General features: G+C 49.7%; 1 protein-coding gene across 2 annotated transcripts in view; it reads left to right on the forward strand.

The window, feature by feature from the left end:
* Nucleotides 1–13,159, forward strand: part of CDH22 (cadherin 22) — a 142,656-nt gene that overhangs the window by 82,873 nt on the left and 46,624 nt on the right. For both annotated transcript variants that reach the window (XM_027558383.1, XM_027558382.1), the window contains exon 4: nt 4,156–4,275. In XM_027558383.1, the coding sequence (XP_027414184.1) occupies nt 4,156–4,275 (120 nt within the window). The remainder of the gene's footprint in view (nt 1–4,155; nt 4,276–13,159) is intronic.

A 13,159-nucleotide genomic window follows, 5' to 3' on the forward strand; every position in this document is an offset into this window, starting at 1 on the left:
GTTGGGGCTTTTAAAATACCCTTGCCTGTGCTCCACCCCCAAGGGAGTGCTATTAAATTAATCTGGGTTGGGGCTCAACATCAGTTTTATTTTAAAGCTCCTAAGAGATTCTAATGTGCAGCCAAATTGAGAACCACTGGTTTCTGTGCCCCTCAAGGAGCAGCCTTTCCATATCCAACATTCTACATGGAGCCCTGGAGTTCTGCGATCCTGTTTATGCAAGAATCCTTTGGGCAATCCTTCCTACGTCAGTCTGGAATTAGGCCCTTAATCTCATATAGCAGAAGGGCTAGGGGCAGCACCACGGACAGCGAATGGCTCAACCTAGCCAATTGAAGCCCTGCTTCTGAAAGTCTGCTGCTGCTGCTGCTGCTGCTGCTGCTGCTAAATCGTTTCAGTCGTGTCCGACTCTGTGCGACCCCAGAGATGGCAGCCCACCAGGCTCCCCTGTCCCTGGGATTCTCCAGGCAAGAACAGTAGAGTGGGTTGCCATTTCCTTCTCCAATGCATGAAAGTGAAAAGTGAAAGTGAAGTCGGTCAGTCGTGTCCGACTCTCCGAGACCGCATGGACTGCAGCCTACCAGGCTCCTCCGCCCATGAGATTTTCCAGGCAAGAGCACTGGAGTGGGTTGCCATTGCTTTCTCTGTCTGAAAGTCTGGGCTTGAACTAAATACCAGGGAGGGAGAATCTTGAATCCAGTTCCTTGCTCTCCTCCTGCTCTTTCTTTCTCTCCTTTCTTTGACTCTTCTCTCACTTGCCTGTCTACTTCTGCTCCTATTGATCCCCACCCTACTACCTTATAAGGCAAGATACATGTGTGTTTTGACATCAGATTGACCTGGGTTTGAATCTTGCCTCTCCTATTTCCTTGCCAGATGAATTTAGCCAGGCACTGTCCCAGCTGTTAAACAAGGAAATCTATTTGAGTTCTTACAATGGTCCTGAGTACCCCTATTTCACAGATGATGAAGTTGAGACAAAAGGGGTTCTTTATTAAACTTCACTCAGCCTCTATTTCCTTACCTGCAAAGTAGAAATCTTAATAGAGCTTACTTCAAGACTCTATTATGTGAATTCCATGAGATACTATGCATAAAAAGCTTATTATAACATGTAGTGCAAGGTGGTTATTTAATAAACCTAATCTATCATTATCATTGAAGACATTTATGTAATAATGGGTTTCATTATTATTCATTATTAATTTACCTTGCCACCCTTTGCTGTGCATAACAGTTTCCTCATCTGTAAAATGGAAATGATGCAGGAGTAGACTGAAGTTGGCTTGTATCAGCTCATGAGAGCCAAATATTGATTTTCAGGAGTTTCATAAGCCACTTGATATCACATTGGTAGTTTGAAATTGGCCATGGTGAGAGTATTTACACCACAGAAATCAGCAAACCCTACAAAGCAGGGCATTTATCCCCACCCCTCCATCCCCCAGAGCCAATGGTTAAACATTTGCCAGCATGTCACCGCATCCACCTCATCGAGTTGGCATGAGGACTGAAGGAGAGAAGAGCGTGATGGCGCATTGTAAAATGCAATCTGCTAAACTTAGGGGGATGGCACAAAGTGGTCCTACAGCATCCACAAGCCCGGCACCCATTTGTCTGCTGATTCTGGGGAGATGCTGACTTGTGAAGGAGGTGGGAGGGAGTGTGGGGCCTGGGGAACCAGGGGTGAATCACTGACCCTTCACCATCCCCATGCGTCTGCATTAACTGTAATGGCTGCAATAAAGAACCCCAGATTGGGGAAATGATTCCATCATCACTGCAGGAGTCCCTAGGATACAGCCAGGGAGACAGAGAGAGAGCTCAGCCATGTCCCTGGGGAATCACTCAACCCAGCATTGTGTCTTGCCCAGGGGGTGGGGGCAACATGCAGAGGAGAGTGACAGGGAGATCCTCTCTCACAACAGTTACAGCAGCCACTATTTATTGAGCGCCCACCATGAGCCTGATGCTGTGTGTATCGTCTCTCATTTCAGTATGTCTGTGAGGGAGGCTTGATTGTGCCATTGTATACAGGCCTGCAGCGCCTCCTGAGAAGACAGCAACAACCTGCCTTTACTGAGTTCTTAGCATGGGGGTAGGCGCTTTCCTTGCTGCTGAATATGGAAATCTATTTGAATTCTGAAATCGATCCCAGGAGTACGATGGTACTCTCACCCTCATTTCACAAAGGAGGAAATTGAGGCAAAAATGGGGTTCATGACAGTCCCAAGGTCAAACTGCTAAGAGTGGGGGAGTCACTGACTGTGATTCACTACAGCGGGCCACCATCCAGAGTCACCATGTGTCTGTGCTGACTCTGGCTTCCAGAGGACTTTGACCTTAGAGAGTCCTGGGTTCAAGTCCCACCACTTCGTCACTCTGTGTCCCCATTCAGGTCTTTTCCTCTGTTTGACCTCTCCCCCCCCCCACCCACCACCACTGTAATTTAGAGAGGTCCACTCTGCCTTTCAGAGATGCTATGAGAATTAGAGATAATGGATTTAAGTGGCTGGTGAAGCTAGGCATGCCGTGAGTGCTCAGTAACATCTATTACTCTCTCTTCTCTCTGTTTAAGAGGAGGGGCCTGGGATCAAGCCCTGGCCCTGAATAGAAGACCCCTGGTTACCTAGCATCAAGAGGGAGGGGGCTTGCCCAAACCTCTTCCTCTCAGCTTCTCCAGGCAACTCTGACATGGTTGATGCAGAGCTGGAGCCGCCAAAAGAGAGAGGTGCATTGCAGGGCCGGTTTAGGAGGCTGGGAGGGGGGGACACGGAGAGGGAAATGAGAAATGCAAAAGAGTGAAAAATAAATACATGTGTCTGTCTGGAATGATCGAGGGCCCCAGGCTGGAGGCGGGAGAGGCGGGCGGCAGTCTGGGCTCAGCAGAATTGCTGCAGTAGCACTTCCAGAGCCTCACTCATTAGCCAGGCAGTGAACTGGCTGCACCCCCCAGCATGCCACCCCGCTGGCCCAGAGAGCCCAGCCCACCAGGAGGGCTCTATCTGGAGCCTTAGCAGGGCACCCAGAAGGGGGCATCTCCTTGAAGTGATGCCTGAGTCTCATCCCCCTTGGGTCACATCCCAAGCCTTCATGACTCCCTCTTGGGTCTTATCCCCTCCTCTCTGGAAAGGTTCCGATGGACCACTCAGCTTAGCCCGTCCCCCCATCCAACCCCTCCCCCACCCCTTCCATCATCTGCACCCTGTCCAGCCTCACGTCCCAAGCTCTGCTTTCGTCAAATTGAACATGATGTCAAATTAGAGCCATCTCTGGGACAGGCCGAGAGAAGCTCCCAGTTTAATGAGGCAGCGTCGAAAATCAATAACTTAATTGCCGCTGTTTGATGGACTTTTATCCAATTTATACTCTCCCCAGCAGCCTACGTGCAAAGCATGAGGAAAAGTGTGTGCGTTGGGACTGGGGACTGTCTGGGCACCAGGGGGGAGGAGCGAGGAGGGCACCAAGGACCACAGCCAACTACTTCCCAAAGCAAGAGCTGGGTACTGCTGTTCTTTTGCTGGGGGCCAAGAGACACTAGCTGCTGAGTCTCAGTAAACTTGGTTGTCCTTCTGCATTGACCTCTGCACATGCCCCCTCCATGGTGGGGATGGGAGTATAGAGGGTGGGAGGAAGAAGGCAGAATTTCCTTGAGAAATCAGGACGGGTTGGGATGGGTAGAAAGAGCCCTGCTTTGGGAGTAAGTGCATGGTTTCCAGTCTCAGCTCTAACTCTGACTGTGATGACCTTCACTGGTGAAATTAACCACTTCCACCACCAGTGAGAGACGGCTCTGAGCCCGTTCATTGTACACTGGGAGTTTAAAATGCGTTCCATCATGAACAAGAACCAGGATTGTCCCCATTTTTCTGGTGAGGAAACTGAGATTCAGAGAGGCTCTCTTCTCTTGCCAGAGTCCTGCGGCTGGGAAAGGAGATTTGAATCCAGATCTGGCTCCATGGTCCTGCTCGTGCTACTGGGAAGGTCCCCAGATCTGGAAGCGGGTTGGGGCTTAATGTGGACAAGGGGACTGTGAAAGGATTGGCTTCAGTGACCTCCAGCCTTAGTCTCCTTTCCCAGCTCCTCGTGGGCGGGGAGAGGTGGAGAGAACGAGCACAGCGGCGCCAGCTGACCTCTGTTTCGCTTGTTCCCCAGGCACATCGGTGATGCAGGTGATGGCCTCGGATGCGGATGACCCCACGTATGGCAGCAGCGCTCGACTGGTGTACAGCGTGCTGGATGGCGAGCATCACTTCACCGTGGACCCCAAGACCGGTGAGGGGCGGGACCAGTCCAAGGGGCGGGGCCATAAGCGGGGCCGGGGTGGGGCATAAGGGGTGGGGCGGGGCCAGAGAGGCGGACGGACTTCTGTTCTCAGACTCTCAACCAACAGCGCTGAGGTTAGGACAGGATACCGAAACATCTCACTGGATCCAGGAGACCCCAGGGTAGCGGAGATGGAGGGCAGCCAGGTAGGAAGAGACGACAGAGCAGTAGGGGGAAAAATGGAGTGGGAGGCACCTGCAAGACTGGCACGGAAACCAAAAGGCGGGAGGCAACCACTATGAGCCTCCTGAAAAGACATCAGAGATCTGAACTCCGTGGCCCCTCACCTTGGCCTAGGAACTAAACTGGGCAGACGCGTCCGCAGTCCATACGAGTCGGCCATGGTCATAAGTGTAGCTGGGGGCCGACAGGTAGTAGGGGACAGCAGTGGGCCTGTGCAAGGTACATTTTTGGCAGTTGTGAAACCTCTGTTCAAGTGACAGTTGTTAAGGATCTGATGGGAAGACAGAAGCCAAGACCGTTAGGGAAGGTCTTGGCTCACTGCTCTCCCCAGCATCACCAAGCAATGCTGCAGTACCCCTCCCACTGTCCACTGCTTCACTCACTCAGAGGCTAGAACCTGAGTACATCCCGGGGTGGGGCAGCAGCTTGCCGGAGTGGCACAGAGGACAGAGGAGGAGGCGAACTGGTTCACTCGAGGTCCCACAGCTGGCTGTGGCTGCCAATGCCAAGAGCAGTGCTCTCACTGTCCCTGGGACTGGAGAAGGCAGGGGTTGAGACATCAGACACCACCGAATGCTTATCGAAAGTCACCATGGGGCTCCTAGTCCAATGGGGGCAGGGCGACAGGCGTCTGCTTGGGCAATTAGGATGCCAGTTTCTCGGAGGCAGTGGTAGATATCTCCAAAGGATAAAGTGCTGGCCAGACCGAGATGCAGAGAAGGGCATTCCAGGCAGAGGGCATGGTGCAGGCAAAACTGGGAGGAAGAGAACAGCCTGAGGCATAAGGGGAATTGTAAACAACTCAGGACTTGGGAAGAGGCTTGTGGAGAGGGGACGTGGAGAGGCTGGCTGGGGCCTGGCTGCATCGCGTGCAAGGCAAGCAAAGCACTTGGATTTTATTCTAAGGGCAGTGGGGTGGGAGGGTGTTTGATAGATTTGAGATTGGGATATTGTGTGTATGTGAGTTTGTTTTGTTTAGAGGGAGGGTTCCAGTCTATAATCACATGCTCTTACACATAATATCTGCATTACTTTTCCTCCTTGCAAAACTAATACATTTTAGAAAACATTCAAACATGAAAGAAATGTTTTTAAAAAGAGAGGAAGGAAAAGCACTCTCACCCTCAGAAGCTGCAACCCCAAAGGGAGCCACATGGTGTGTATATCCTATGAGACCTTGAACTCATTCACTTGAAAAATATTGTTTTTTTTTTTAAATAGATAATACATTTCAAGATTCAAAAAGTCCAAATTTGGGAGCTTCCCTGGTGGCTCAGAGGTAAAGAATCTGCCTGCCAATGCAGGAGACACAGGTTTGATCCCACATGCCACGGAGGGACTAAGCCCATGTACCACAACCCACAACTCCTGAGCCCGTGAGGCTAGAGCCCATGTTCTGCAACAAGAGAAGCCACAGCAATGCTAAGCCCACATCCCACTAGAGAGTAGCCCCCACTTACTGCAACTAGAGAAAGCCCACACACAGCAACAAAGACCCAGCACAGCCCCCAAAAAAGCCCAAATTTGTATTTAATGGAAATTTTTCACCCCTTCTAGTCCCCCAGATAGTTGGTCTGTATCCCCAAAGCAACCAATGTAATTTTCTTGTGTATCTTTCCAGAGCTATTCTATGCATGTACAAGAAAGTAGGTACATGTATTTGTTTGTTGGTTTTTTTTTTACACAAATGGTAGCTATAAACACACACTATACACACTGCTTGCCTTTTTCGCTTAACAATACATCTTGCAGATTATCCCATATCAGCACATAAAGAGCTTCCTCATTCTTTTATTTAACAGCTGTTGTGGATACACTGAAATTTATTTCACCAGTCCCCTCTTGATGGACACTTACGCTGTTTCCAATCTTTTCCTACAACCAACAATGCTGCAGTGAATAACCTCATACATATATCATTTTGTGCTTGTGTGAGTGTATCTGCAGGATAATTTTCGGGAAGTGGAAAAGCTGGGTCAAAGAGCATGTGCTTTTGGAATCAGGATAGATAATGCCCAAATGTACCAGATTACACTTGCGAAGAGCCGCCTAGGAGAGAGCTTGTTTCCCTTCCCCCTTGCCAACCTTGTGGGTTCATTGATGACTTTAAAGCAGGAAAGTGACATGCTCAGGTTTTCATTTTAACAAGATCCCTCGGGCTGCCCTTGTATAGCATGGCTCAGAAGCAAGCACTGAATTCAGGGACACCCAGGAGCCTGGGGTGCCAGCAGAGAGCCCCGAAAGACAAAAGTCAAAGCTTGCGCCCTTTCTCGGACCCACCCAGACTCCTTAACTTGCTTCTTCTTGTTGGGGGCCGGAGATGATTCGGGATTGCTAGGGAAGATTCATGGAGATGCTAAAGAGGGAGAATGAGGGGTGACAGTGAGATCCTGCAAAGGGCAAACCTTGGAGACCTGGGTGAATGCACAGGACTAGATTAAGGAAGGGATCTGGGGTTTCCTAACATCAGCACCTGGGATGGAAAGGGGCACCATCTACAAAAACAAAAGGATGGGTGTGGCTTAAGAAAACTGTCGCGGGGCAGAGGAATTACTGAGTATGCTTCAGGATCTGGTGCAGAGCTATTTAATTCGATTTTAACTCCATTGGCTTTAAGATGCGAGGAGGGAAGAATTGTCTAGAATGGGCCATCTGAAATATGGGCGTAAAGCTCCAAGAACGCTTGGGACTCTTTGAGCTTTGGCTTCCCTGTGTGCACAAGAGAGATAATAATACTCATCTCACATGATTGCTGGGAGGGTCCAGAAGGAGAATTCGTTCATTCATTCACCAGCTCTTTATTGAATGCCTGTACATGTCCTGCTGTCTCCAGGCCCTAGGAGTGCAGCAATAGACAAACCCGAGACCCTACCCTCACGGAGCTTTTAAGTAGGAAATACAGAAACAAGCACATAAACATGCAACATAATACTGAGTAGCAATGAGTGCTAGGAAGACACCTAAGCAGGATAAGAGAGTAGACTTCGATGAGGAAATCAGGACAGACCTTTCTGGGGAGGTGACACTGGGGCTGAGCCCTGAATGAAAGTGAGGGGGTCGGCCACCCGGTATCTAGGACAGAAGATGCAGGCCAGGGAGCAATGAGGGTGTGATGGGCTCAGTGCAACCCCTGGGGATGATGATGAAGCAACCTTCATGCCTTCATCAGCTTTAAGGTGGGAAGGAAAAGGCAGGCCAGAGAAATAAGGGCAGGGCCAGGACCGAGTCTGGGAGGTGACAGGGGTGGGCAGATGAAGCATCAGACTCCAAGAGAATGAAGAGGATGGCCAGATTCTAAGAAAGAGCATCCCCCGCTGCAGAGAGCCGGGAGGAAGGTGGCAAGTAGGAGACCGTGGAGCCTGGGTGGGCAGGAACGCTTCTCAAGAAGCTCGAAAGTGGGCACAGGACAAGGCAAGTGGAGAAACACAAACGGGGTCCTTGTTTTCAGGATCCTTCAGCTTCCACAGTCTGAAAGGGTCTTTGGGGAGGTATTGCCCAGGAAGGACTCGATGTTTCCTCCCCGAGCCTTCGGCCCCAGGGTAGGAGCCGCCCTGGTGCCATTTCCAGCCCCAGCTCCATTTCCCCAGCCAGGAATATTCCGCTGATGCAGGTCTATATTTAGCAGCCGCGGCGAGGTACAGTCTGTTCTTGCTGTGCAGATAGCAGGGAGCAGAGCCGGAACGGGGCCTGAGAGGAAGGTGTGAGAGAAGGGAGGAGGCGGGGCGCCACGAGGCCCGTGCCAGAGGAGAAATTAGCGTGTGTGTTTTAAAGGCCAGGCCTGCCAGCAGACCCCCCACTGGGAAAACAGGGATGGCATTTGCGGGGCTAATGAGGCGTCACTTGGGCTCCAGGGCCCCTTCTGCAGCATTTGGAGGGGACAGCGGGGGCGGGGAGGATAACAGCTGGAACTGGGGGCGTCGGGTGAGGACGAGGCTGTGGGGAGCCAGGGCCAGGTTCTCATTAACAGCCCCCGCCCAGCCACCATCCCAGCAAGAATAGAAAGCCTCTGGCTCTCAGAGACTTCCAGATCTCTGCGGAACGTTCTTAGCTGAGCCAGAAACATTGGCTTCCTGAAGAGGGAATGAAACTCACCCTTGTAAGTGCCAGATCCTGGGGGTCAGGATGATGCACTGGATCTGGTTTCTGCCTTCATGGGCTATTGCTCCAACAGAGAAGCCAGATACAGACAGACAACTACACCCAGGCTGCGAGAGGCAGGCAGAAGGTCTATGGTTGTAGGTCCGTAAGTCAAAATGTTTATCAAACACCTACTATGTGCTGGACTGTATAGATAAGATGACGAACAAGGCCACTGTGGATCTCGGTGCTTGTGGAACTGATTTATGGGGTCCACAACCCAGGACTTGAGGAGGGGGAATCCTCAAGGCATCTCCAAAATGTGGGACCTGCTGCTGAAGCTTTGTCTCATTTAACCCACATAAGAGCCCTTTCCACTGAGTAGTCCCATTGTACAGAATTGGAAACTGAGGCTCAAAGAGAGTTAAGAACTTGCCCAAGGTCAGATCAGATCAGATCAGATCAGTCGCTCAGTCGTGTCTGACTCTTTGCTACCCCATGAATCGCAGCACGCCAGGCCTCCCTGTCCATCACCAACTCCCAGAGTTCACTCAGACTCACGTCCATCGAGTCAGTGATGCCATCCAGCCATCTCATCCTCTGTCGTCCCCTTCTCCTCCTGCCCCCAATCCCTCCCAGCATCAGGGTCTTTTCCAATGAGTCAACTCTTCGCATGAGGTGGCCAAAGTACTGGAGTTTCAGCTTCAGCATCATTCCTTCCAAAGAAATCCCAGGGCTGATCTCCTTCAGAATGGACTGGTTGGATCTCCTTGCAGTCCAAGACTCTCAAGAGTCTTCTCCAACACCACAGTTCAAAAGCATCAATTCTTCGGCACTCTGCCTTCTTCACAGTCCAACTCTCACATCCATACATGACCACAGGAAAAACCATACCCTTGACTAGACGAACCTTTGTTGGCAAAGTAATGTCTCTGCTTTTGAATATGCTATTTAGGTTGGTCATAACTTTCCTTCCAAGGAGTAAGTGTCTTTTAATTTCATGGCTGCAGTCACCATCTGTAGTGATTTTGGAGCCCAGAAAAATAAAGTCTGACACTGTTTCCACTGTTTCCCCACCTATTTCCCATGAAGTGGTGGGACCGGATGCCATGATCTTCGTTTTCTGAATGTTGAGCTTTAAGCCAACTTTTTCACTCTCCACTTTCACTTTCATCAAGAGGCTTTTGAGTTCCTCTTCACTTTCTGCCATAAGGGTGGTGTCATCTGCATATCTGAGGTTGTTGATATTTCTCCCGGCAATCTTGATTTCAGCTTGTGTTTCTTCCAGTCCAGCGTTTCTCATGATGTACTCTGCATATAAGTTAAATAAACAGGGTGACAATATACAGCCTTGACAAACTCCTTTTCCTATTTGGAACCAGTCTGTTTTTCCATGTCCAGTTCTAACTGTTGCTTCCTGACCTGCATACAGATTTCTCAAGAGGCAGATCAGGTGGTCTGGTATTCCCATCTCTTTCAGAATTTTCCACAATTTATTGTGATCCACACAGTCAAAGGCTTTGGCATAGTCAATAAAGCAGAAATAGATGTTTTTCTGGAATTCTCTTGCTTTTTCCATGATCCAGCGGATGTTGGCAATTTGATCTCTGGTTCCTCTGCCTTTTCTAAAACCAGCTTGAACATCAGGAAGTTCACGGTTCACATATTGCTGAAGCCTGGCTTGGAGAATTTTGAGCATTACTTTACTAGCATGTGAGATGAGTGCAATTGTGTGGTAGTTTGAGCATTCTTTGGCATTGCCTTTCTTTGGGATTGGAATGAAAACTGACCTTTTCCAGCCCTGTGGCCACTGCTGAGTTTTCCAAATTTGCTGGCATACTGAGTGCAGCACTTTGACAGCATCATCTTTCAGGATTTGGAATAGCTCAACTGGAATTCCATCACCTCCACTAGCTTTGTTCATAGTGATGCTTTCTAAGGTCCAAGGTCAGATAACATATAAATGGTGGAAAGAGGGCTTGAACCTGTATCTCTCTGACTCTAAAGTCCCTCATTTTTGTGCTACTTCTTATCTGACTCTCTGTAGCCCTGGCACATGATAGCCCCTCAGTAAGGCCCTGATAAATGAGTCAATGAGTGAATTTTCAGAGCCAGATTTTTCTTTAATGATTTTATTTATTCATTTCGTTTTGGCTGTGCTGGGTCTTCATTGCTGTGGGCTTTTCTCTGCTTGCAGAGAGTGGTGGCTACTCTCACTGTGGTGCTCAGGCTTCTCATGGCGGTGCTTTCTCTTACTGTGGAGCACGGACTCTAGGGCGCACAGGCTTCAGCAGTTGCAACTCACAGGCTTAGTTGCTCCTCAGCCTGTGGGATCTTCCCACACCAGGGATCGAACCCGTGTCTCCTGCATTGGCAGGCAGATTCCTTACCACTAAGCCACCAAGGAAATCCAGAACCAGATGGTTTAAGAGCTAATTTGAGAATTTTGCTTCAGACTCTCAGGTGGATACCAGCTTCCAGGATGCTTCTCCCCACGTTGGGGGTAGAATGGGGTGTGGAAGAGAGCAGATGGCAAAATACACCATCAAGTCCTCCCATCCTTGAATTGGCCTCCTAGTAAAGTAACTTCAGCTCTTCCCATCGAGGGGGGAGGAGCAGTCTATTTCCCTGCCCCTTGAATCTGGGCCACCTTACAACTTGCCTTGGCCAGTGGAATGTAGTGATGTTCTGCAGATTCCTAGGTTAGGTCTTAAGAGACCTTGCAGCTTTCATGCTTCTCTCCTGGAACATGGTCCTGAGATCACGGTTTAAGGAAACCAGCCCAGCCCACAGGAGGATGAGAGAAGGCCTGGTGAACAGCCAGGATCAACTGCCCAGCATGTATCAATACATGAGGCCATCTTGGACCTTCCAGCCAGATGGCCTCCAGTGAAATGCAGCTACAGGAGTGAGCCCAGAAGAGGAACGGGCTGGGGAATCTCGATTTCTCTGTTAGCTATCTACCGCTATGTGACAAACTGTCCCCAAACACGGTGGCTTAAAACAGCAACAATTTATTATTTGTCACGATTCTGTGGGTTGGCTGGGCAGTTATTTTGCTGGGGTCACTCACATTGCAACGGTCAGCTGGCAGGTCAGCTAGGACAGCTGTGGCCTTTCATCTTGGGTTTCTTCACGGTGCAGTGGTCTCAGGGTTCCAAGGAGACAAGCCCTGGCACACAAGGGTTTATCAAGTATCTCTGCTTCTGTCACACTTGCTGATGTCCCGTTGGCCAAAGCAAGTCCTATGGCCGAGGCTGGAGTCAGCATGGGAGAGGCTGACCCAAGGCATGGATCCCAGCAGGCGTGGTTCCTCAGGAGCTATCACCATAGCAACCTGTCATTGGGTGTGGCCCAGGGGGACAGGGTCCAGAGGCCGCATGGCTTCAGGGTACCCACCTCCTAGTTGTCCAGAGAGGACACCTGCTCACACACTCAGCACGGCTTCATGACCCGTTTCTAGGGATGAAGACTTAAGTGTCCCCAGTTCCTCTGCAGTCACAAGTGACAGGGCAGCAAGGAGGCCAGTCACACAAGCGTGGCACATCACCCACAGCATAGATTTCAGTCAGACCCCTGCTCCCAGCCCCACTCAGAGCCGGGGCTGCTGAGCTTTTGGTCCACAAGCTCAGCCATGCACAGTGGCCCCATCACCAGACTCCACATCTGTGAGATCCTAGACATAAACGACAAAGCTTAGCCCATAGATTTCCTTGGTGGCTCAGATGGTAAAGCGTCTGCCTACAATGTGGGAGACCTGGGTTCATTCCCTGGGTTGGGAAGATCTCCTGGAGAAGGAAATGGCAACCCACTCCAGTATCCTTTTTTTTTTTAATTGGAGGCTAATTACTTTACAATATTGTGATTTTTGCCATACATTCACATGAATCAGCATGGGTGTACATGTGTTCCCCATCCTGAACCCCCCTCCCACCTCCCTCCCCCTCCCATCTCTCAGGGTCATCCCAGTGCACCAGCCCTGAGCACCCTGTCTCATGCATAGAACCTGGACTGGTGATCTATTTCACATCTGATAATATACATGTTTCAATGCTATTTTCTCAAATCATCCCATCCTCACCTTCTCCCACAGAGTCCAAAAGTCTGTTCTTTACATCTGTGTCTCTTTTGCTGTCTCACATATAGGGTCATTGCTACCATCTTTCTAAATACCATATATATGCGTTAATATACTGTATTGGTGTTTTTCATTCTGACTTATTTCACTCTGAATAATAGGCTCCAGTTTCATCCACCTCATTAGAACTGATTCAAATGTATTCTTTTTAATGGCTGAGTAATACTCCATTGTGTATATGTACCACAGCTTTCTTATCCATTTGTCTGCCGATGGACATCTAGGTTGCTTCCATGTCCTGGCTATTGTAAACAGTGCTGAGATGAACATTGGGGTACATGTGTCTCTTTCAATTCTGGTTTCCTCGGTGTGTATGCCCAGCAGTGGGATTGCTGGGTCGTATGGCAGTTCTATTTCCAGTTTTTTAAGGAATCTCCACACTGTTCTCCATAGTGGCTGTACTAGTTTGCATTCCCACCAACAGTGTAAGAGGGT

This window comes from Bos indicus x Bos taurus, chromosome 13 (assembly GCF_003369695.1).
Source record: "Bos indicus x Bos taurus breed Angus x Brahman F1 hybrid chromosome 13, Bos_hybrid_MaternalHap_v2.0, whole genome shotgun sequence".
NCBI lineage: Eukaryota > Metazoa > Chordata > Mammalia > Artiodactyla > Bovidae > Bos > Bos indicus x Bos taurus.